Raw genomic sequence first — 22223 nt, 5'->3', positions numbered from 1 at the left:
CGGAGGGCCTCCCGGCCAAAGGCACCTTCGAGGGGCCTCGGTAAGCCTTGTTGGAGGTGTGCCGTCTCTCCGTGAGGCCCACCTGGTCCTGGGGCGAGGCCCCTGGCTGAGCCCTGGGTCTCTGGCTGGCCAGACCGGGCTGGCTCTGGCTCCTCTGGAGTGTCCCGCCCGAGGCTGAGGGGCTCCAGACGAGGCGGGGACCCAGCTCCTGATGCCCGAGTAGGAGCCTGCCCTGGGAGGGGCACACAGAGAGTGCACGCCGTCCCCGTGCCGGTCCCCGATCTCGGGCCAGCGGTGGGGGCAGGCTGGGTCCACACGGCCGGAGCGCTCGCAGCGGAACGGAAGCCGGCGGTGTTCTTTAGCGACTTTTGAGGCAGGTGGACAGAGGGGACCGCACCGAGCTGAGGCCATGGGCCAAGCTGGAGGGTTTGGGGCTGGCTGGCCCACTTGGGTGGGGGCCCCAGGCTAGCCATCCCCGGTGTGTCATCGGGGCCTCTAGGAGGCGAGGACTAAGGATGATGACCCCCGGGCCCCTCCCTCGGCACCTTGTACTGGCTCGTTCAGCCCGCAGCACGTCTCCATGGGGCCCCAGTGCCTGCCGGTGGTCCGTCCAGGAAGCAGGGTACAGAGATGTCTGGCGAAGGCCCGGGGTCGAGTGGCCGTGCGGGAGCATTCGGAGGCCGGGGGTCCGGAGGGCGTTTGGGCCAGTCTGCCGTGGACCACCGGCCGGGCCTGCGGGCCTGCGGCGTCTGGGGGCCCCCGGGACCGAGGGTGTCCCTTTAGGTCTTGGTCACGGGTCCACGGGTACCCGCCTGGTCCTGCTGGGGTGGGCCCAAAGCTCTCAGCGCAGACGCGGGGGGCCGGGGTCGGAGAGGGCCCCGCCCGCCGCCCCGTGAGGCGCTTCGGCGGCCGGCGGGATGGCACACACACCCGCTCACTGTCGGTTAGCTTGTACCCGGCCGTGTGACCGTGCTCGTTCTGACTTGTCCATCTCTTCTGTGTGTACGTGTGTGTCCTGGCTGCCTCCACCTTTAGCGTTTCGTTCGGAAATGACACTAGGTACAGCTCACTTTTCTCTTCCGCGCTGGCTTGGTCCGTCCCTCTTCCGCTTTTCAGTCCCCTTTCTCCTGCGACGTCTCCCCTGCGCTCTCTGCCAGTTCTCCGGTCACCCCGCTGTCCTCACGTCTCTTCCCCTGGGTCTTTGTCCTCGGTGACGTGTGTGTGACAGCGGCCCTGCCCCGTCCCACTGCTTCGCCCCGCGCCCCTGAGCGTGTCACGGGGAGCCCGTCCGCGCCCCGGCGTGGCCTCGCTCCTCCTGGCCGCCCTCCGCGCCCCTGGGCCAGGCTGGCTCCTCGTGGGGCGGGGGGGGGGTGCCCGGTGGGGCCAGGGCGTGAGCCGCTGCCCGCGGTCTGTGTCTTTGAGGATGCTTGGATGGAAACGGGGCAAGGCTGGGGGCTGAGCGGCCACACTGTGGACTGAGGCAAATTTACCACCTCAGATAGGATCCTTGAATGCCCACCCGGCCTCGGACAAGAGTTTAGGAGCTCTGCCGGGTGGTTGAAAACAGGAGCTATCCTATAATAGGAAACCCTGCCCCGGAGCGGAGGCCGCTGAAGAGTGTGATGTCCCGCCTCCCAGGGGCGGCTTAGGCTGCCCTCAGAGGGGCCACGGGCCTCCGGCTCTGCTCACAATCTTTCTGGGTTCGAGATGGGGACAGGGAGCAGGGCCCACCACCTGCTCTGTGCTAAATCGAGAGGAGCCTGGCCGCGGGGGGCGGGGGCGAGGCCATCTGCCCCGGGCCACCCCGCTTCCACTCCAAGTGTCCTCCCCCAAGGGAGGAGATGGGCCACACAAGGTTTTGGCAAACCTGGGCAGGTCGGGACCTCCTTACTCAGACGGGGCAGGAAGGGGCGGCCCCCTTCTGCCCTCTCCGCGTCTCTCACCCCTGTCTGCCCCCACCTCCCCTCCTCTCCCTCCCTCTTTCCCTTTGTTGCTGTGTCCCAGCCCGCTTGCCTCCTGCCCTCCCTTCCCTGCCCCCTCTGCCCCCGCCTCAGCGTCTGCGCTGCGGCTGCCCCGTCCGTCCGTCCATCTGTCCGTCCGCAGGGGAGTCCCCCACCCAGCCCGGTCCCCAGTAAGGAGGAACCTACTGTTCTCCTCGACCCGCCGCCCGGGCTTCCTGACCGGTGGCCCATAGGTCTCTCTGTCTGTGTCTGTCCATCTGCATGTCCCCGGCCCACAAGCGCGGCCCGTGTGCTGCCACATTTGACCTTGTCTCTGCTTCCTTCCAGGACCTTTTACCAGTTTGAGGCCGCGTGGGACAGCTCCATGCACAACTCTCTGCTGCTGAACCGGGTCACCCCGTACCGAGAGAAAATCTACATGACCCTCTCGGCTTACATTGAGGTGAGAAATCTGTGCCAAGGGTGCACCCCCAAATCGCTGCCCCCCCAAGTCTGAGATGCTTGCCAAGGGGCAGTGGGGGCCCTGGGTAGCCCCGGACAGAGGACTTGTCAAGTTCTTATCCAATCCACGTACTTCTAATGGCGCCGTTCCCCCTCCCAGCACTATGTTCAGCGTGGCTTTGACCTCGGGGTTGCGGGAGGCCTGCGTCCATGTTCCGGGCAGCCTGAACCGAGAGCCTGCCCGACCCCGTCCCCAGGGTCTTGCGCTGTGCCTTCCCTGCCAAGCACAGCGGGTGGCCCGGAGCATGGGCGTTGCCAGCTGGGTGCAACGGCGGGGACCTGGCAGCCCGGAGGGTGGCAGCTGGTGGCACGGTGGCACTCCACCTCCCCTCCCAGCCCAGTTGCTCCGGCTGTGGGAAGGGAGCGTCCCGACTGCCTCTCGGGGTGGCGGTTTGCCGGGGAAGCACTGGCTGGGCCCTGCCGCCGTGAGTCCCGGCCCACAGCGGCCCTGCCGGCACCTGCTGTTGAGCCACAAGAAAACAAGAGAGGCAGCGGTGTGAGAAGCGGCCTGTCAGGGCCCGGGAAGCCATCTGGAGTTAAAATGCGGGTGGGAAGCCAGGATCTGGTTTGATCTTCACAGGTGTTTTGGGGAGCGTGTTGCCCCATCCCGTGGCAAGGTGGCGGGGGCCTGACAGGGTGAGGCCTGTGTCTGGGACCTTCGGGGTCCCCGGCACCAACGCCAGCCCTCTGCGGCCCAGGGAGGCGGGGCCCTGGCTCTCTCCCGGCAGTCTCCTGGGGGGGGTGGTGGTGCAGGGAGCTCGCACCTGGGTGGGGGGCCAGGGCAGAGACCCAGGAAGGTCGGGGGCTGTCGGTCAGTGGCTTGTGCGCCCCGGGAGGTTAGAAGGGGGCCTGGGGCCCGGGTGCCGCGGGGTGCTCCTGCGCCTGAGCCCCCCCGCCCCCCACTGCAGATGGAGAACTGCACCCAGCCAGCCGTCATCACCAAGGACTTCTGCATGGTCTTCTACTCTCGGGATGCCAAGCTGCCCGCCTCGCGCTCCATCCGCAACCTGTTTGGCAGCGGGAGCCTGCGGGCCTCGGAGAGGTGAGCCCGCCCTCGGGGGGTGGCCCGGGGGTCTGCTGTCCGGCACTCTGGCCCCGGTGAGGACAGACCGGACTCTGCACGGGGAGCGGCTGGCGTGTCTGGCAGAGGCTCGAGTGACACGCCGGCTTCAGGCGGGCCCAGACCAGAAGGCAGACTGGCCGCTGTCCCAGCCAGTCCCCTGCATTCAGAGCCTTTCACCTGCCCCTGATGTTGGGGTCAGTGGAGGCCATGGGACACAGATGGCACATTGAGGGGTGTGAGAGAGCCCGAGTCTGCCCACAGGCATGCGGGAGAAGGCCTGGGGGGTTTGCCCTTCGGCCCTCCTGTGGGTGGTCCTGGGCCTGCTTCCCCTTAGGACCTCAGGGCCGTGCCATCAGGCCTGGGGCTGCGACTGGAGAGAGGGCATTCTGGACAGGGCCTCTTGCCATTGGAGGCTGGCAGTGTCCGAGGGAGGAGAGTGTCAGGCCCAGGCCCAGCCGTCCCTTCTTGCTCTCTGACCTGTCCCTGCATTCCTGGGGCGGGGAGGGGTGGTGAACGAGAGTGTCAGGGCAGTGAGGAGAGACCAGCAGGCCACCTGTGCTCACCTTCGGTGAGGCTCCCCACACCGTCTCGTGGACCCCAGTGTGCGGGACACCTGGGCACAGCCAGGAGGACAGAGTCTGGGGCTCAGGACTTAGTGGCCTTGGGCTGGCTGTAACCCGGCCACGCAGGGTCACCTAGTGAGCACGGGATACCGCCTGCGAGCCTGGCTCCCCCCTGTGCCCAGGTTCGTGGCGCGCACTTGGCGAAATCGTGGTCCCTGGCAAGAGGGGGCCCGGAGGGGTCTGGGAAGGGGACCGCCCACACGTGGCTGCAGCTCAGGGCCCCCGCGGCCCCGCGCAGGGCCACCCGGCCTGGGCTGTCAGCAGGACCGGTGCCAGCTTCGCATTTGATCGGCCCTGGCCGTGCCCGGTGCCCACCCGCCTCCCCTCTCCCCGCAGCAACCGCGTGACAGGCGTGTACGAGCTCAGCCTGTGCCATGTGGCCGATGCCGGCAGCCCAGGTAGGCGCCTGGGGGGGGGGGCACTTGGTTAGGAGCCAGGGTTCCCCGGGGTCCCTCAGCTAAGCTGCCGTTTTGGGGGGCCCTCACTTTCGAGACTCACGTGCTCACCTTTGCACCTCGGGAGTTGTTCTGAGAGGCCGGAGGACCGTGAGGGGAGAGGCAGCGCGGGGGGCGAGCCCGGCGGCCGCCGTGCTGGATGACTTCCTGTGGCTGAGGCTTTCCCGGGGGGCCGGCCTCCCTCCGTGGACAAGTCCCCACGGGGGGCCCAAGGCCTGGCGCCAGGGCGCGGATGTGGCCAGACCGGCGCCCCCTTTCCAGGGATGCAGCGGCGGCGGAGGCGCGTGCTCGATACGTCTGTGGCCTACGTCCGCGGCGAGGAGAACCTGGCGGGCTGGAGGCCCCGGAGCGACAGCCTCATCCTGGACCACCAGTGGGAGCTGGAGAAGCTGAGTCTCCTGCAGGAGGTGCGCTTGCGCTCATCGGGCGCGGACTGCGGGCCGCAGGGCGCACGGGCGGCGGGGGGGGGGGGGGGGGGGGGGGGCTCGAGCGTCCATCAGTTCCACCCCCCGCCGACCCCGGGGCAGCCGCACACCCGCGGGGGGAGGGCAGCTCGCTGGCTGCTTCGAAGGGCGGCTGCGGGGCTGGGGCTCAAGGCCGAGTGCCGGCAGTGCCCCGGGGAAACGGCGGGCGCCCGTGGGTCCGGGCGCCCCCGGGGCTGAGCTGCGCTCCGGCTCTCGCGCAGGTGGAGAAGACCAGGCACTACCTGCTGCTGCGGGAGAAGCTGGAGACCACGCAGCGGCCCGGCCCCGAGGCGCCGTCCCCCGCCTCCGGCGAGGACTCCGGCTCCCGCGGCCCGTCCGGCCCCGCGTCCCCGCTCTCGGCCGAGGGCCGGCCGTCCCCCCTGGAGGCTCCCAACGAGAGACAGCGGGAGCTGGCCGTCAAGGTGGCTCAGGCAGCGCTGCTGTGACCCCGGCCCCTCTGGGGGCGACTCGGCCCTGTCCCGTCAGAGCAGGAGCGGGGAGAACGAGGGGTCCCGGGAGTCCCCTCGCCTACCCCTCACCCACCCACACTGGAATTTGTCAGCCTTTTACAGCTTCCTCCCCCAAGCAGTGACCTGCTTCCTTGAATACCTATGCTGACGGGGAGCTTACCCCCTCTGCCCGGGGCTGGCTCTTTCTGCCGCTTGACGGGCCGCGGGGAAGGCCTCTTAGACTGTGGGCAGCGCTGCCCACCCCCCGTCTTTGCCCTCGGCCCCCAGCCTGCTCTGAGAGGCTTCCCCGGCTCAGCCGTCACCTCGGAGGGTGGAGGTGCCTGGGCCCCCGGACAGTCACCCACGTCAGGGGCCGTGCCTGGGGCGGAGCCGGGTCCGGGGGCCTCCTGACTCCGGGCATTTGTTCCTCTAACAGTGCTTACGCCTCCTCACGCACACGTTCAACCGAGAGTACACCCACAGCCACGTGTGCGTCAGCGCCAGCGAGAGCAAGGTGGGCAGAGAGGGGCCACCCCCAGGTCATCACGGGGCTGTTGTCACCAAGAAGAACTCACAGTCGTATCCAGAGAAGGAAATAAGGGTTTTCTTAGAAACATACTGTCATAGCCAAGGGCCCCGTCTCCCTGTGCCTGGGGTCTGTGGAGCACAGGGGCCTCCTGGCCTGGCCCTCACCCAGCTGCCTCTGTCCTGGGCTGGTCAGGCCCCGTCCCTGTGGCCATCCTTCCCCTACCAGGGGACGGATCCCGGTCCCCAGAGCTAGTGTGGTCCCTGTGCTGCCCCACCCCCCTTGATTCGGGACCTGCCGTGCGCAGCCTCTGCTCAGTCTGCGGCCCATCGCTGGTCGTCACCTTTGACGTGTGTAGGGGCGTGTAGGGGCTAGGGGCAGGTCGAGGGGGGCTGGGAAGAGGGTCTGGCCTGCAGTTGGAACGGGGGTGCCCCAAATGGAGGTAAAAGGCGAGCAGAGAGGCATAGGAATTAGCCACTGCAGGGGTGTCCCCACTCTGCAAGCCCCCCGCCAAAGGCCCACTGTCCTCCACAGCTCTCCGAGATGTCTGTCACCCTGCTTCGGGACCCATCCATGTCCCCTCTGGGGGCAGCCACGCTCACACCCTCCTCCACCTGCCCCTCTCTGGTGGAGGGGCGGTACGGAGCAGCCGATCTGAGGTGAGTGAGCCCCGGGCTCCGGGAGCAGCTTCCAGTGCCGAGAACCGACCCATGACTTCGGCCGTGACTCAGGCGCACAGTGCAGGGAACGTGGCGCGCGCGTGGCCGGGCACGAGGGGCGGCCACAGGCATCTAGGGCAGGGCCAGCTGGAAGGGATCTGCCCCGCGCCCTGCCCTGGCTGGCGCGGCCCCCACCCATCTCCGGTTGTGTTGCTTTTCCGAGGCCAGTTTCTGCTGAAGGGTAGATTTAAAATGCACCGGGGACGAAAACCGGGAACGGGTCAAACCGGCACAAAAGCCAAACCCTTTTCGGGGGCAGGTGCTCGCACAACAGTCAGTAGGAAGACCGGCAACGAAGTAGCCTGGAGACCCACGGGCCTGCCGTCGTGCTGATGGCTGGTGTCTGCTCAGCTTTACCAGCACGTCTTACGCCCGGTCCCGTAGACTTGAAATCCCTCAAGGCATCCACGTTTTCTTCTTAGAATAAAAAGGCATCCAGCCCTCCGGGCCTCATCTGAGACGGGCCTGTGCTCAGCTGGGGAGCTGAAGAGACAGGGGGCCGCTTTCACAGGGGCGGGGAGCGGAAAGTGCCAGAAGGGCGGTGGGTCTTGCGGCCACGCCGGACCCTCCCCGAGCTCCGGCTGTGGCTGCGGCCGGGCAGACCTGGGAGGTGCCCATGGGGCCGGCTGGGTGTGGGAGGAAGCCCGGTCCCACGTGGCTCCCCGGCCCAGCGGGGACTCTCCCTGCAGGGGTGCAGAGGCTTCGCTTTGCTTCCCCAGGACCCCGCAGCCCTGCTCCCGGCCGGCCAGCCCAGAACCTGAGCCTGTGCCCGAGGCAGATTCGAAGAAGCTTCCATCCCCTGCTCGGGCCGTGGAGGCGGACAAAGAGCCCCCGCGCCTGCTGGTTCCTGACATCCAGGAGATCCGGGTCAGGTGTGTGGGGCGTGCCCGGCCCCAAACCGGGGCCCTTCTAAAACCACCCGGCCGACTCTGTCCCTGACCCAGGCCCGGGGACAGTGCCACACTAGGGAGGCAGGCAGGCAGGCCACCCCTGACCTGGGGCAGGAGCAGAGAAGGAGCAGACAGCAAAAGGGCAGGAGGGGGCCGGGGACCTCGCGGGCACCTCTGCAGAAAGATGGTTTAATTCATCTGCGAGTTATCAGTTTGGCCTCTGTGCCAGATGCCTGCCTGGCCCTTGTGGCCCAAGAACGCCACCCTCCGCAGGTTGTGGTCACGGAACCCCATGTGACAGCGAAGGCGGCTGCAGCTTTTTTTTTTAAAGTTTCTCCTTCTCACAGCTGGAGAAACTGAGGCCCAGAAATAGGTTGGTGGTTCTGGTCTCCGATCTCCCAGGTTGGGGTTCTACCGGGTACCCCGTAGCCCCTGAGCCCCAGCCGGTACCGCCACGGGCCTGGTGGAGGGTGGTGGGCCCCACCGTGAGACCCCCACTGACCGCCAGGAGCACATGAGCCAGCGGGCATCCCTCCTGCAGCCCCATCGTCTCCAAGAAGGGCTACCTGCACTTCCTGGAGCCGCACACGGCCGGCTGGGCCAAGCGCTTCGTGGTGGTACGGCGGCCGTATGCCTACATGTACAACAGTGACAAGGACTCTGTGGAGAGGTTCGTGCTCAACCTGTCCACCGCCCAGGTGGAGTACAGCGAGGACCAGCAGGCCATGCTCAAGGTACAGCCTTGGAAATGGGATGGGCGGGTCCCGGGTTGGCCAAGGCCCGGCGAACCCCCGGCAGGGCCGCGGGAGGTGGGAGCCGGGCCCCGTCCCCCGTAGGCCCGTTTCCTACTCGCTGCCAGACCGAGGTCCCCACGTCCTGTCTCTCACAGGGTCCCCCTTCGGCCCTCCCACGGGGCACCTAGTCCTGGTGACGGCCAGCCATGGCTGTGGTCCACAGATGGGGCGAGCACTGACCCATTCCCCAGGGACACCCTGGATCGGGGGCTCTGAGCCCCACGGGGCCGGCCATGTCGTGGGCCTGGGAACACGGCCTTCCTGTTCTCTGGCTTTGCCCTGCCCCTCTCCGAGCCAGCAGTGACCCTGGCTTTCCCAGACTCCTACAGCACCCGCTGGCCGATTTCTGATGCCCTGTGGTGGGGGGTGGGCACGAACTCGGCGTGCCGCCCACACCTGCCCCACCCAGGGCTCAGGCTCAGCAGGAGAGGCCGGCGCGGCAGCAGAGTCAGAATCGCAGGGGAAGGAACCTCAGCCCGGGAGGGGTAGACTCATCCCAGGGGACCACGCAGAGCAGGCCACAAGGGAGCCCTGGGGCAGGAGAAGACACAGGGTGTCCCCACCGCAGAGCCTTCCGCCAGGGGGCCGCCCCCGTGTGGGTCAGACCGGGCCGTGTGCGCTGCGGTTGTCTCCTGCGGGTTCTTCTTTCCTGCCCCCTCACCCCTGGGATGTCCCGGTGGCGCCCCTCCCCCGCCCCCACCCCACCCATGCCCCACGGCGACCACCGCGTGCCAACCTGGCGGAGCCCTCGCGCCGTCTCACGGCAGCCCTGCCTTTGCAGACACCCAACACGTTTGCCGTGTGCACGGAGCACCGCGGCATCCTGCTGCAGGCCAACAGCGACAAGGACATGCACGACTGGCTGTACGCATTCAACCCCCTCCTGGCCGGGACCATACGGTACGCGGCTCCCCCTGCAGGTGGCGGGAGGGCACCGCCCCCGGGCGCGTTCTTGAGGACGTTAATGCCTAATTTGTGTCGTTGCTGCTGGTAAAGCGTGTCAGCCCCTGAGATGTTCAAAATGTACTTGCTCCCGGGGGCAGGCCCTCACGCGGTTGCAAACACAACTCACGGTCAGGCCTGGGCACAGTGAGCCCTGGTAATGGGACCCCCGTCCCTCCTGCACCGCTGACTTGCAGAAGGCGGGTAGGCGACTCCTGAGCCCGGGTCTCCGGGTGAGCAGGGAAGCAGGGGGGGCGTCCGCCGCCGAGAGGCCAGCATCCCGACCCCCGCTTGTCTCCACCTCCCGCAGGTCCAAGCTGTCCAGACGGCGGTCTGCCCAGATGAGGGTCTGAGCCGGAGCCCCCCGCGCCCCCACGACAGCCAGCAGGCCAGCCCCGCCCCCAGTCCTCGTCACCATCCGTCATGTCACGCGCGCCCAGCCTGCCCCCGCCAGCCAGCCAGCCAGCCAGAGCGTCCCCTGTTGGGGACGCTGCGCGGGGCCCCACAGAGCGCCACCTCTGGCCCGGGCGCCTGCACCGCAAGACCTGTCCTGCCCCGAGCAGAGGCCACGTTCTGTCTTCTTTCGGAGCGGGCCCCGGGTGGGAGCGGCTGGGAGGTGCCAGAGAGGCCGGAGGGCACAAGTCAGGGGCGTCGCCGCCGTTCTGATATTTTTTTAAGCATAGACAGACTTATAATTAATATACATTAGTTAGTGACACCGAAACAGGCCACTCAGAAATTAACTATAAGACTGTGTTCTATTTATAAGTATTTATTTCTAATGCCTTCACATAGACCCGTAGGATTCGGATGGACCCCGTCCCCTGCTTGTTCCCTCTCTCATCCCCAAGCCTCGTAGGGAAGACCACGGTGAAGAGGCGTCTGCACAGGCCGGGGCACCACCTGGTTGGCACCACGGGGGCACGTCCACCCGGGCCCGAGCTCAGGCTCGTGGGGGAGGCCTTCCACCCGGGGTGCGCGCGTGCGCGCGTGTGTGTGTGTGTGTGTGTGTGAGCGCCAGGGGACCCGGCGCCCGAGGTCCAGGCCGCGAGGGGGGTGGCGTGCACCCTCCCAGCCGGAGGTAGAATCCGCATCTCACCCGGACAGCAGCCGCCGAGACGCGACCCCGCGGGCAGTGCCGGCAGCTTCTCCCCAGGAGCTTGCGGGCACGACAGGGGACCAGGCAGATGGGCCCCTGGGCTGTGGGGCTCTCCCGGCAGGGGCGGCAGGGGTGGTGTGTCCAGGCCGGCAGGGTGCAGGTGGCGGGGGGAGAGATGGTCCGGGCGGTGGGGGGCTGGGGGCGCAGCTTAAGCTCCAGGTGGTTCCCGGGAAGAAGGTGTGTGGCTTCCCCCCTTTGCCCCGAGAGAGGAGTGTCTGTGAGTCCCAGTGAGAAGATTCCACGGGGTCAGGGGAGGGCAGCCAGCAATGGGGCCCCCGTCATCAAGGAGGCTCCCCTCTCCTGCACCTGAGGGCGCTGCCCTTGTGTTGCTGCAGTGTCCGATTCGTGCCCCCAGGGACTGCACGCCCCAGGCCCGGCCGCCGGGGCAAGAGCCTGCCCCGGGCTGGGAGTCTGGTCGGGCACCACACCCAGGCCACAAACACATCAGAGAAACCCCGGGGTCTGGGGGGTCTTCGGTGACCTGTTCCCTTGCCCGCAGCCACACGTGGCCTCTTTCTAACTCCAGTCAAAACAGCAACCGATCCAGAAACCCCTGTCCCGCCACGAGCAGGTTCCGCTCGGAACCTGGGCGTCCATGCCGTTCTCTGGTGCCTTCCACTGCCCTCGCCAGACCCTGCAGGGCGCCCCAGTGACACCCCACTTTCCCACTTGGTTCAGATCACCTTGTCGCACCCCGGCCAGTGGTCTGGGGCCCCCTCAGCCTGGCTGTCCCCAAGCGGCACTGACGAGGCCTGTGGATATTGTACGGGTTGCGCGCCCTGAGGCCCGAGGTGTGCGCGGCCTCTTTCCTCTAGGGGTGCGTGGGCGTGGCTCCCACACCAAGCGACCAGGTTTCGGTTGGAGGCTTCCCTTTGGGAAAGTTATCCCCCCAATAACTTGAGCTTCGCCCCGGACGTGGGACCAGGCGGACGGGCTCCCCCATCTGAGCGCCGTCTGGCAGCCGCGTCTGGTTCCGCCGGCCGCGCCGGGCCGCTTGGAGGCTGTGAGCGCGCCTTTCCCGTAGCTGGTCTGGGCAGTGCGTCAGCGGTCACTTCCACCCGCTGCTCCCCTCGTCCCGGTGCTCGGAAGTCACCACTGATGGCATCGCTCCATCGGCAGAAAACGCGTCCGAGGAAACCACATCTGTGGGACGCGGGGACCCAGCGGCCTTCTTTGGGGACCCCCAGAGGAGGGCTCGCATCCTGGACAGAGAGCAAACGTCCGGAGACCGGACGTTCCCGGGCCGAGACGCAGAGGGCGGGGGTATGGCACAGTCCAGAGCAAGCATTTATTCTGGCTCCTGTGATGGCCTCGAGGGCAGGGAGGGGACCAGGGAAGGAGGACGTGGTTCCTAGATGAGTTGGCTCCCGACAGCCCCCCTTCCCGCGGGGAGACTGGAGGTGCAGGGCCCGGGCCGCAGGCCACCCAGGTCAGCCAGCCTGGAGCCGCGGCCTGGGAAGGCTCCGAGGCCCCCGCACCCGGGGCGCAGGGGTCTGAGGCCAGCCAGCCTGCAGAGCACCTGCCTCGTGGGGCTGAGGGAAGGGGGGACGCGCCCCATACGCGGGAGCCTCCACAGCCATGGAGGTGCCCCCAGGACCGTTTGATTCTGGCCCTGGTGCCCGTGCCCGCGCGCCAGGTGTGGGCCACGAGGACCCCCTGTCCCCTGCCAGACCCTCGGAGTTGGTGGGGAGAGAGATCCGAGTCAGAACACCCGGTCCCTTGTCCGCCTTGCCAGAAGCTGCCCAACGTGTCACGTCAGAGGGGACGGCACTTAGCAAACTGGGCCACAGTCTTCACATCTGTGACGAGGGAGGCTGCGGTTTCCCGGAGCAAGGTCAGGCCTGGCTGTGGCTGTGATTTCTCACCAAGTGGGGAGGGGAGAAAGATCCAGAAAGCCATCTCTCTGGGAGTTTTTTTTTTTTTAACACCTGATGGCACTCGTTTTGCTTTGAGGGAGAGCCGTCCTCACCCAGAGAAGCTCTCTGTCCCCTCCAGGGAGAGGGGAGTCCCCCCGCTGATCCGCTGTGGTCCCAGGAAGGGGGGCGCTGGGCTCCAGGCTCCAGTGTGACCCAGCTGGTGCCCAGGGGTGTTGACATGTTCCCAAGTTCCAAGGCCTCCGTGTTCCGAGTAATCACTCCTAAGATGCCAACGTTTCGGTCACCGATCACACACACGCACACACACGCCCCGGGTGGCTGCAGGGAGGCAGCCTCCCCCTCCGTCCCGGTTCCCCCTCCGCACCTGTCGGGCGGGCGTGGCGAAGCACTCGGGGAGAGTTCCTGAATGTCGCTGGTGGTTCGGGCGTCAGCGGATCGCAGTGCTGGTCCTCCGTCCGCCCCCTCCGGTGCGGGACCCCGGAAGGCGCCTTCCTTTTACCCCGGGGACCGGGGAAGTGCCCCCAGGGATCAACAGAGTCTATGGCTTCTTCCAGGCCGGTGCTTCCCGCAGCTGGCCGTCCCCCGCGTCCCCCCGTAGCTTGTACATATGTGGTTGTGTGGCACACCCTGGCCCCTGCACTGTAACCACCATCCCGACGTAACGACTCGAGTTCCCTGACGTCCTAAACCTGAGTGTTAGGCTCTAGGCTCCTGTACTGTGTGTGTGCACTTAAGAATCTGTCCAATTAAGAAATAAATGTGGCTCCTTATGCAACATCAGACCCGCGGGTGTCCACTGTGGCCTTACTTGTGTGTTGAGTCTGTTCGATGCGGCCAAGAATGGCCCCTGGGGTCAGAGGTCCAGCACTGTCCGGAGAGCACCCACTTCCCACACCCGTGAGGCAGGGGGGAAGAGAGCCTGGAGGGGTGTGAGGGGCGAAGGTCACGGGAGCACCCGCCTGCTTCCCTCGGCACCCGGCCGCACCTGGCTGCGTAACCCACGTGCCCAGGCAGCCTCAGAGCTTTTCTGTACGGTCAGCTTCGCCCGGAACCAAAACCACACGACGATATTGCAAGAAAATGAGATGCAAACCAGTGTCTTTCAGCGACATAGAAAACGAGCATCTTCGGTAACGTTTTGCCAAACCGAATCTACTAACTAGAAGGATAATCTCTCGTAATCGGGCGGGGCGAACCTCGGGAATGCGGGGTTGGCTCAAAGACCGATCAGTGTGATTGACCACGTTAAACCAACAAAAATCTGGTTGAAAATCAGAAAAATTAGAAAAATCACAGACACGGAAAAAGCGTTTGACCAAATGTAACGTCCGTTGCTACCTGAGCCTTTACGTGGACGGCCACGTCCTCAGCCTGACAAGGCACGTCTCTCAGCAGCCCACAGCTAACGCCATCCTTAAGGGCAGGTGGGAGTGCGAACCCTCAGGACCGGGAGCGAGACAGGACGTCCTCTGTCAGCAGCAGTTGAAAGGAAGCAGACTCGGACACAACAGGGCCCGAGCTCCCCCGACACCCCCTCGGGAGGCCGCCAGGCTCAGCGGTGTGACCACCGCTGCAGTCGCGTGCCGTGGTCCTAGAGAATGCGGTGACAACGGAGGAGTGGGCACCTGTGATGGTCGCCCGTCCCCTGGCTTTATCCCTCTGCCCCACGGCGTGCAAGTTGGCCCCGAGACCGTGTGCTTTGCTCTATTTAAGTTTTATCTAAACGTTAAAATGATGGGGCGCCCGGGTGGCTCAGGCGGTTAAGCATCTCGGCTCACATGATCATATGATCTCACAGTTCCTGGGATCGAGCCCCACGTCGGGCTCTGTGCTGACAGAGCAGGGCCCGCTTGGGATTTTCTCTCTCTCTCCCTCTCTGTCTCTCTCCGTCCCTCCCCCGTGTGTGCTTGTGCGAGCATGCGTGTACGCGCTTTTTCTCTCTCCCTGTCTCTCAAAAACAAATATAAATAAATAAGTAAATAAAAGTTAAACTTAGGCAAAAATAAAGATTGAACTCACGCTGATCGCTCAGCATGAATAGCCACTGAGCATTAGCCAGGCTTGTGTTCTCGGTGATGTGCTTCCTGGGTCTAAAACCACTTTCTGTGTGTTCTGACTGGGCCAGGCCCACCCCCCGCCCCAGTTGGAGCAGGGGGTTGGAGGGTGGAAGGGGGTGTCTGCGTGATCCCTGAGGGAGCCCCGGCTTCTCCACGCACGGACTCCAGGGCTCCACCTGTTCCCCGCTCCTGCGACAGGGCGGGACCATAAAGGAAAGAACAGGCCCCTTGCCCCCCACACCCCTTTCTGGGGCTGGGGTCTGGACGGTTGTCGGCCTTCCAGGGGAAACAGCAGGCAGAGCTCCTGTGGGGTTAACTTCACCCCTGCCCCCTGGGGCCCAGGCCCCTTCCCCACCTCCAGGAAAGTTCTGGACCTCAAAATCCTCTACTGGGACAACCAGAGGAAAGGCAGCACCTGTCGCCCATGCTCTGGACCCCCCTCCTAGCTGTCAGTCTCCCCTGCGTCCACGCAAAGGGAGGCTGCCAGGGGGGCGGGGGGAGCCCTTGGACTGGAGCCACACAAACAAAAGGAGGGTCAGGGGGGCGGAGGCTGGGCCAGAGGTGAGCCCCCCCCCCCCCCCCCGCAGGAAGGCTGGTTCTCAAGGAGGCGGAGCTACCGCTGGGCCTCCTTGTGAATGTGAGCACCTGCTCCAGAGGGGGCCGCGGTCCAGAGCTGGGCCCTGCCGAGCAACCCTGCAGTGCTGCAGGTGACAGGGCCATTTGGGACACGTCCAGGACTTTAGTCACGGTCCCCCAGGAGTCAGGCGCTCTCAGGGGGCCCCCTCCTGGTGATGTCATACCCAGCCTTTTCTCCAGTAGTCTTGCTCAGCTGAACTCCTTGGAAGGAAGTGGGTGGCCGGCCTTCTCTTGAGGGGCAGGGGGAAGGCTTGTGAGAGAGAGGGGTCAGGTGCTGCTGCAGGCCTTGGGGACCCCCAGGTGGGCACAGGGTGAGGGTAGGAGGGGCAGAGGCGTCACCCGTACCCCCAGCGGTGTCTGGACAGTGGGGCCTTTGCCTTGCGGAAAGCCCACCTGCTGTGCTCAGAGCCCATCTCCATGGCTCTGTCTGTCCATCTGCGGGGCACGGGGGTTGGGACATGGGGTAAGGGGACGAGGTGCCCATCTCCCACTGGCCCACCTGCCCCGCTGATCTCCCCGCCCCACTGCGCCCACTGCCTTGGGCCTGGTATGTCCAGGAGACCTTGACCTGGGCCTTCCCCCGAAGCTCCTCCCTCCCCAGTGCCACGCCCTTCCCAGCCTCTGTCCCCCTCCCCTCCCAGTCCTGAGGGAGGAGCTCAGGGCCAGAGGCCCCTCCCCAGCCTGGCAGACCCCTCCCCCGGCAAGCTCCCCATCCTGCGGTCTCTGCACTGTGCCAGGCCATCTCCTTCTGCCTGGAATGACCCCTCCACCAGGGGTTGGCCGCTGAATCCAGCCGCCGTCAGTGACCCAACGCAACTGCTCAATGTCTGCTCTTCCCCAAGGTCGATGGCATACTACAGTCACTGTGACGTGTCGGTGACCTCAAGCCCCTGAGACTACGACCTCCGAGCTCGTGTCTCTGAAGCCTGGCCGGTGTCCCAAAGTCCCCGGTTGCTCTGGGCTTGAGAGCCAGGCCCCACAGCCTGTCTGCAGGAGGGCCGTTCTGAGGCAGTCTCTGCTTACCGAGGGGGAACGGGTCTAGTCTTCCAAGGTCATTGTGATCTTGGGTCCGGAAGGAAGCACCTGAACGTCTCAGCCAGCCAGGCTTCTTGGAAATGCATCGTTATGAGTCTAGGCCGCTAGGCGGGAAAAGCAAAGTGCACGGTGGGCCGGGCAGACTTCTGCAGGGTCAGCTTCCTGAGGGGTCCGGAGCGGCCGGGCCGGAGCGCCCACGGCTCCCTCCCTCGCTTGTGTGGGGACGCCTGGCCCGGCACGCAGCTGCCTTCGCAGGGGGACCTGGGGCCGGGGGACCCACAGTGCAGGCAGAGCCAGGGCCCCTCACCCAGGTGGGACACAGCACAGGGGCAGGGAGCTGCCAGGCCGTGCCCACGGAGCCAAGGGCCCGGGCCGTGAGTCACGGAGCTCCGACGGAGGCTTTGAAGCTGCGTCCAGCACCCGCGGCTGGCCGAGTGGGGGCAGGGGGCCAGGCGTGCCTCAGGCCCCAGGGAGGACGCCTGACCTATGGGCGTCCGCTGTGGTTCTGCTCCGGGCCGGCAGGTGGGGGGGGGGGGCGGGGGTGAGGAGGTGAGGGCACAGGTGTGGCGTTCGCAGGGACAGCCCGCCCAGGCGGACTCTCCCACAGCGGCCCCGTCCTCGGGGCTCAGGGCTCAGGGCGCGCCAGCCCTGACACGTCAGCTCGGGTCCCCCGCTCGGCCTGCTCCTCTAGGGGCCCCCAGGCCGATGGCCGGTCTGAACGTGTCCCTCTCCTTCTTCTTCGCCACCTTCGTCCTCTGCCAGGCGGCCAGGAGGGCGTGCAAGGCCCTGCTCCCGGCGGGCGCCTACGCCAGCTTCGCCCGGGAGGCGGTGGGCGCGGCCCAGCTGGGGGCCTGCTGTCTGGAGATGCGGATGTTGGCGGAGCTCGGCCCCTGGGCGGGGGGCTTCGGCCCCGACCTGCTGCTCACCCTGCTCACCCTGCTCTTCCTGGTTCACGGGGCGACCTGCGACGGCGCCGCGGCCAACCCCACCGTGTCCCTGCAGGACTTCCTCCTGGCCGAGGCCTCCGGGCCCCGCACGCTGCTGAAGCTGGCGGCCCAGGGGCTGGGTGTGCGGGCGGCCTGTGCCCTGACCCGGCTGTACTGGGCCTGGGAGCTCTGTGACCTGCACGTCCTCCAGAACCTCCTGGACCCGCACTGCAGCTCCCCCCTGCGCACGCCCGTGTCCCACGGCGCGCTCGTGGAAGGCGCCGGCGCCTTCCTCTTGCACCTGACCCTCCTCCGGCTCCGGAACAGCCTGCCCGCCTACCGGGTGCCGGCCGTGGCCCTGCTGGCCACCGTCATGACCCACACAGGTGAGACGGGGCTGCCTCTCCCCTGGGCCACGTCAGAGCTTCTGCACCCGCGTGGCCACCCCGCCCACCCGCACCTGCGGACACCCGGGGGCGAGGCCGCCAGCCAAGGGGGGCCGCCGGCCCACGGAAGCTGCCGACCGCCCTTTCCCGGGAGCCCAGTGGTGGCACGGCGGCCGGCTGGACAGGACCCGGTGCGGCAGGGTGGACCTGGGCCCCCGTCGTTCTGGCTGGATCTTCCACATCCCAGCTGCTCCTGGCCATCTCAGGAGGCCGGCTCCCGGGACAGGTCGGGGCGGGGGGAGGGGCAGCCAGTGCGGTTTCTTCAGGGCCCAGGCCGGGCCCCGCTCTGGAAGCCCCTGCGCGTCCTCTGCCGCCCCGTCCAAGAGCACCAGGTCCCGCCGTGTCTGCCCCCGCCCCCTCCCCCTCCCCACTTGGCCCCAGATGTCTCCAGGGAGGGCAGCGCCTCCCCCCTCCCATCCTCGCCCGCGCCGCGGGCCCCGGGCCTCCTGACCAAGCTCCCTGGCACCGCCCCCCTCTCCCGGACCCCACGCAGCCACCCTTCCCACCAGTGGGGCAAGCAGAGAGCTGAGGTCAGCTGTGGGATGTCCGGACTGCTGACCTCACAGGGCAGCTGTCCCGGGCAGGGGAACAGAGCTGTGGGGGTGGGGTGCAGGTCATGTGGCCGGCGGCTCACTCCTGCTCAGGGCGCTAGGGCTACACCTGGAAGGGCCTGAGGGCCCAGCTCCCCCAAGTCTGCTTTCGGGGGCGGGCGGGGCCCGGTAGGGACAGAACCAGAGGGCTGACTCTCTGAGACGCCGTCCAGGGTCTGGTACAGAACAGACGTCACGTGCCCGGGAAGGCGCCGCGAGAGCCCGCGCACAGGCGGGGAAACTGAGTCACGGGTGAGCAAAGCTGGCCAGGAGCAGGGCTGTGCGTCCGGACTGCCTGGGGTCCCGCCCGGGGGAGATGCCGGGAGCTCCTGTGGCGGCCCTGCCGCCACCCAGGGCGCCTCCCGGAGATCCTGGTCTGCAGAGTGCTTCCCACTCTGGTCTGCCCGGACGAGGCCGGTGCTCTTCGGCAGCGGTGGACGTGGCCGGGGTTGAAGGACGCTGGCTTTTTCCCCAGCCCCTCCTCGTCTGCCCTGCCCCTTCCCCTTTCTCTTGTTTCTTCACTGGGCTCAACCCTTCTCCACCATCTGTCCCTGTCTCTGCCTGTCTCCCTGTCTCTCTCTCCATCTCTCTGTCTCTGTCTCCCTTTCTCTCAAGGACAAGTGCCCCCAGGTGGACAGAGGAGAAAAGAGCTGGGGGAGATGAGCGGTGGGTCGGGTGGGGGAGGTTTGCGGACGGACTCTTGTCCCAGCTGCTCCCTGATCCGGGGACCTTTGGCTTTGGCCGAGTAGCCCTCCTGCCCACGCCCCCATCAGTACAGGGGGGCGAGGCTAGGCTGAACCCCAGCCTGTGTGCCGGGAACCACGGTGGGGATTTCCGGGGTGGCTCCTCTCCTGGCCGGAGAGGCGGCCGCGGGCAGGGCCCCACGGGGACGGTCTGTGCCTCCTCCCACAGCTGGGCCCTTCACGTCCGCCTTCTTCAACCCGGCCCTGGCCACCTGGGCCACCTTCCACTGCTCGGGCCACACCCTGCTGGAGTACATGCAGGTGTACTGGCTGGGTCCCCTGACAGGTAAGGGCAGAGGGGTCACCTGGGAGTCTCCGTGGGCAGCAGGCAAGGCCAGGCCTGGACAGTGGCTTGGGGATTGCCACGCAAAGCATTTGTGGTGGACGTGGGTGCTGGGCGGGCAGGAGGGATGCACCCACGCCTGCGGGGCGCCCTCACGGACCCTGAGCCCGGGGCCCAGGCAGGGACCGCTTCTCCAGCACCCGGCCTTGGCCCCTCGGCCTCACCACACTCTCCACACCTTGTCCGGCGGGTAAGCGGGGTCCAGCGGAGCTCTGGAAGCTTCCTCCACTTCTCTCTGTCTACACGGTGGGCGTGTTCTCGGGGAGCACAGCCTCGGCCTCCCCGGGGCTCCCAGGCAGCTGTAGGAGCCATGAGAACTCCCATCGTTCCTATTTGCGACTTCACTTTCCACTTGACCGCGGCCTCCGGTGCGTGTGGCCCGTCCGCAGAAAGCCCCCGGAAGAGAAGCAGTCCCTGCCCTGCCCGCATCCCCGCCCCCCTCCAGAGGCAGCGAGGGTCTCATTATCCCCTCCCCCTTCCCTACATAACAGGCTCGCAGAGCCACTTCTGGGTTTTCAGTTAGGGCACTAACTCTCTCGACCCTCCCCGTGACTTCCTCCCCCGCCGCCTCCCGGGGGACGGGCCGTGTGCACCTGAGAACAGCCCTCGGGCTCAAGGGGGCTTCCCTGTGTAAGTCCTTAGAAGATTCACGTACGCTTGAAGAAAATGTGCTCTCCTGTCCCGCCGTGGCCCACTTACCTTCCCAGTGACCCTAGCGGCCACGTGAGAATTTAGGATTCTCTGCTCCACGAGTTCCGGGAAGAACCTGGGAACCAGGGGCCGGGCCCTGCCCTCAGCACACCCTGCACTTCCCAGCCCCGGCCCCACCCACACCCGTCTCCTCCCTCGCTGTCACCTCCACTCTGGCCTACACGCCCAACACAGCCATGCACAGGGACGACAGGTCACTTGGGAGGCAGCCCTGGGAAGAAAGAGGCTGTGCACGCGGCCCACGACATTTGTGCCGGCGACACCAGGCCCGGGTCCCCGGAGCCTGGCCGAGAAGTGAGCCCGGTTCCTGATGGGTCATGCGCGTCTCCCAGGGGTAGGCGCAGGGGGCGGGGAGGGGAGGGAGGTGTGGGAAGGGCCAGACCAGGGTCCGGGCGCTGGCTCCCTGACGGAGGTGCGCCGGCGCCCCCAGGCCCAGGCCTGCGGGGCCCCCGTCGCACTGAGGGTCCCGGCGTGAGCGCCCGGGCTGCCTCATGCTGCGACGAGCCCACCGGGCCCTGTGGTCTGACGCCTGGTTTCTTGCAGGGATGGTCCTGGCCGTCCTGCTGTATCATGGCCGCCTTCCTCGCCTGTTCCAGAGGAACCTGTTGTACAGCCAGAAGAACAAGTACCGAACTCCTAGAGGGAAGCCGGCCCCGGGGCCTAGAGACACCCAGACGCCTGCAGAGGGGTGCAGAAGCCGGGAGCCTGGGCGGGGTGGGGCGGGGCAGCCGCTGCCGGGCTCCCGCTGAGCCAGCACGGTCTGGGGGGACGGCCGGGGCTCTGGCTGGACTCTGGGGCCTCCCTGAGCCGAGGGGGGACCGGACCCGCAGCCCCTTCTCCCCCCAAACCTTTCGTCAATAAACCATTCCTAAGACCTGCCCATCTCCCCGGCCTGACAGAGGCTTCTGGAAGGGCAGGCAAGGAAGGGCATACGCCATGGAGGCCGGCCTGCGTCACCTCCGTCTTCCCACGGGGCGTCTCTTGCCTCTTTACAGAATTAGGATCAAAGGGAAGACCGAGGAGGAAAGGCAAGAGGTCCAGGGTGGGTCACGGGGTCCTGAGAAGATGCTGGGGCAGAGATTCCTCAGGTGGTGCCTGGCGGCCCAGAACCCACCGCCCGGGAGGCCCGGGCAGCCTCCTCGCCCTGAGACCTGCTGGCCACGTGGGGGAAGGCGGACGGAGCCTGAGGCTGCAGGGGAGCAGGCTGGACACGGGGTCCGGGTCCCACCATCCGCCAGCATCCGACCCTCAGGGCGGCACGCCCCCGGGTCCTCGTGGCCGGGTAGAGTGAAAGGAGAATTCCGCCCCCCCCCCCCACTTCCCGTGGCTGCCCCTTCGCCCCTTTTGCATCCGCTCTCCGCCTGGCCTGGCAGTGAGGCTGCTCCCTCGGGGCCCCAGCTCCCTCTGCCCTCCTCGGAGGGGCTGCCCCGGGAGGGGTGAGCAGGCCCAGGTCTCTGAGGCCAGCCCTGTGTGCCTTCTGGAAGGCCTGATGGGGCTACATGGAAGCTTCCAGAAGGAGGACCAGGTGCACACTGGGTTGGTGTCAGGATGGGGGGCCATCCAGCTCCCTTTGAAGGGAGACTTTGTGGGCCGGGGGGCCGGGGGTGATAGCAGAGGTTGTAGCCCCAGGAAGGAGGAGAGGGTCCTCGGGGGGCCCAAGGTTAGAGGCTGGCTGGCACGTCTGTCCCCATAGAACGTGGCCTCTGCACACATACTTCCAGGACAGAAGCTTCTGGTGCTCACTTAGTAAATTTTTTTTTTTTTTTTAAGTAGGCTCCACATCCGGCAAGGAGTCCAATGCGGGGCTTGAACTCACAACCCTGAGATCAAGACCCGAGATGAGCTCAAGAGTGGGACACTCGATCGACTGAACCACCCAGGCGCCCCACTCGTGTAGTAAATGTAACCAGTGAGTTCCTACAGGAAAAGCAAACCTGTGCACATTGTAATAAGTAATGTCAGCAAATTATCAGAATTCCCTGAGGACTTTAGGGTCTTTGTTTTGGAAAACTTCAACGTCATAAAGCAACACCCACATGCTGGGAAGCGTAACTTAAATTTAAGGAACACTGCACTTGATGGAAGGAGCACAGTTTTCATAATTTCCATACGAAGCTCTGATGAACTGATGACTAACATGGGAGGCAACTTAAAAATTACTACAAAAAGTGGATGACGAGTTTAACACGAAGAATGCAAAATGGTTCCATACTGGGCCACTGTTTAATATAATCCCCCTTGTTAATCAATCTAGGAATAAAATCATACGATTATCTCCACCGACACTTAAAAGGCCTCCGAGAAAATATAACA

General features: G+C 66.2%; 2 protein-coding genes across 20 annotated transcripts in view; both read left to right on the top strand.

Moving 5' to 3' along the window:
* Positions 1-13205, top strand: part of KIF1A (kinesin family member 1A) — a 100973-nt gene extending 87768 nt beyond the window's left edge. For 12 of the 18 annotated variants that reach the window (XM_023259987.2, XM_045034732.1, XM_023259988.2 and 9 more), the window contains 11 exons: positions 2289-2403; positions 3371-3504; positions 4485-4546; positions 4865-5010; positions 5289-5489; positions 5953-6030; positions 6577-6701; positions 7481-7633; positions 8193-8385; positions 9227-9345; positions 9698-13205. In XM_023259987.2, coding sequence (XP_023115755.2) covers positions 2289-2403; positions 3371-3504; positions 4485-4546; positions 4865-5010; positions 5289-5489; positions 5953-6030; positions 6577-6701; positions 7481-7633; positions 8193-8385; positions 9227-9345; positions 9698-9740 — 1369 coding nt within the window. In that variant the 3' untranslated portion in view covers positions 9741-13205. Of the gene's footprint in view, positions 1-1035; positions 1060-2288; positions 2404-3370; positions 3505-4484; positions 4547-4864; positions 5011-5288; positions 5490-5952; positions 6031-6576; positions 6702-7480; positions 7634-8192; positions 8386-9226; positions 9346-9697 lie in introns of all 18 variants that reach the window. The other 6 variants (XM_023259973.2, XM_023259986.2, XM_045034731.1 and 3 more) reach the window with 1 other exon arrangement.
* A 3524-nt stretch (positions 13206-16729) lies between these two features.
* On the top strand, positions 16730-20787 carry LOC101095121 (aquaporin-12B). Of its 2 annotated transcripts, XM_019839202.2 has the most exons (3): positions 16733-17463; positions 19026-19142; positions 20454-20787. In XM_019839202.2, exons 1-3 carry the CDS (start codon positions 16857-16859, stop codon positions 20657-20659), a joined length of 930 nt encoding a protein of 309 aa, XP_019694761.1. In that variant the 5' UTR covers positions 16733-16856; the 3' UTR covers positions 20660-20787. The 2 variants fall into 2 exon arrangements, with proteins under 2 accessions (XP_019694762.1, XP_019694761.1); XM_019839203.2 differs by lacking the exon at positions 19026-19142 and having other exon boundaries at positions 16730-17463.
* The last annotated feature ends 1436 nt before the right edge of the window (positions 20788-22223 follow it).

Source organism: Felis catus, chromosome C1, assembly GCF_018350175.1.
Source record: "Felis catus isolate Fca126 chromosome C1, F.catus_Fca126_mat1.0, whole genome shotgun sequence".
NCBI classification, from domain to species: Eukaryota; Metazoa; Chordata; class Mammalia; order Carnivora; family Felidae; genus Felis; species Felis catus.
The sequence above is the reverse complement of the archived record's forward strand: the minus strand, read 5'-3'. Positions and strand labels throughout refer to the sequence as shown.

Excerpts from the sequence above, each read along its gene's own strand:
- LOC101095121 (XM_019839202.2), top strand. The coding sequence starts at position 16,857 with ATGGCCGGTCTGAACGTGTCCCTCTCCTTCTTCTTCGCCACCTTCGTC. Across the intron at positions 17,464-19,025 it reads CACCGTCATGACCCACACAG|CTGGGCCCTTCACGTCCGCC; the intron begins GTGAGACGGGGC and ends CTCCTCCCACAG. Across the intron at positions 19,143-20,453 it reads CTGGCTGGGTCCCCTGACAG|GGATGGTCCTGGCCGTCCTG; the intron begins GTAAGGGCAGAG and ends GGTTTCTTGCAG.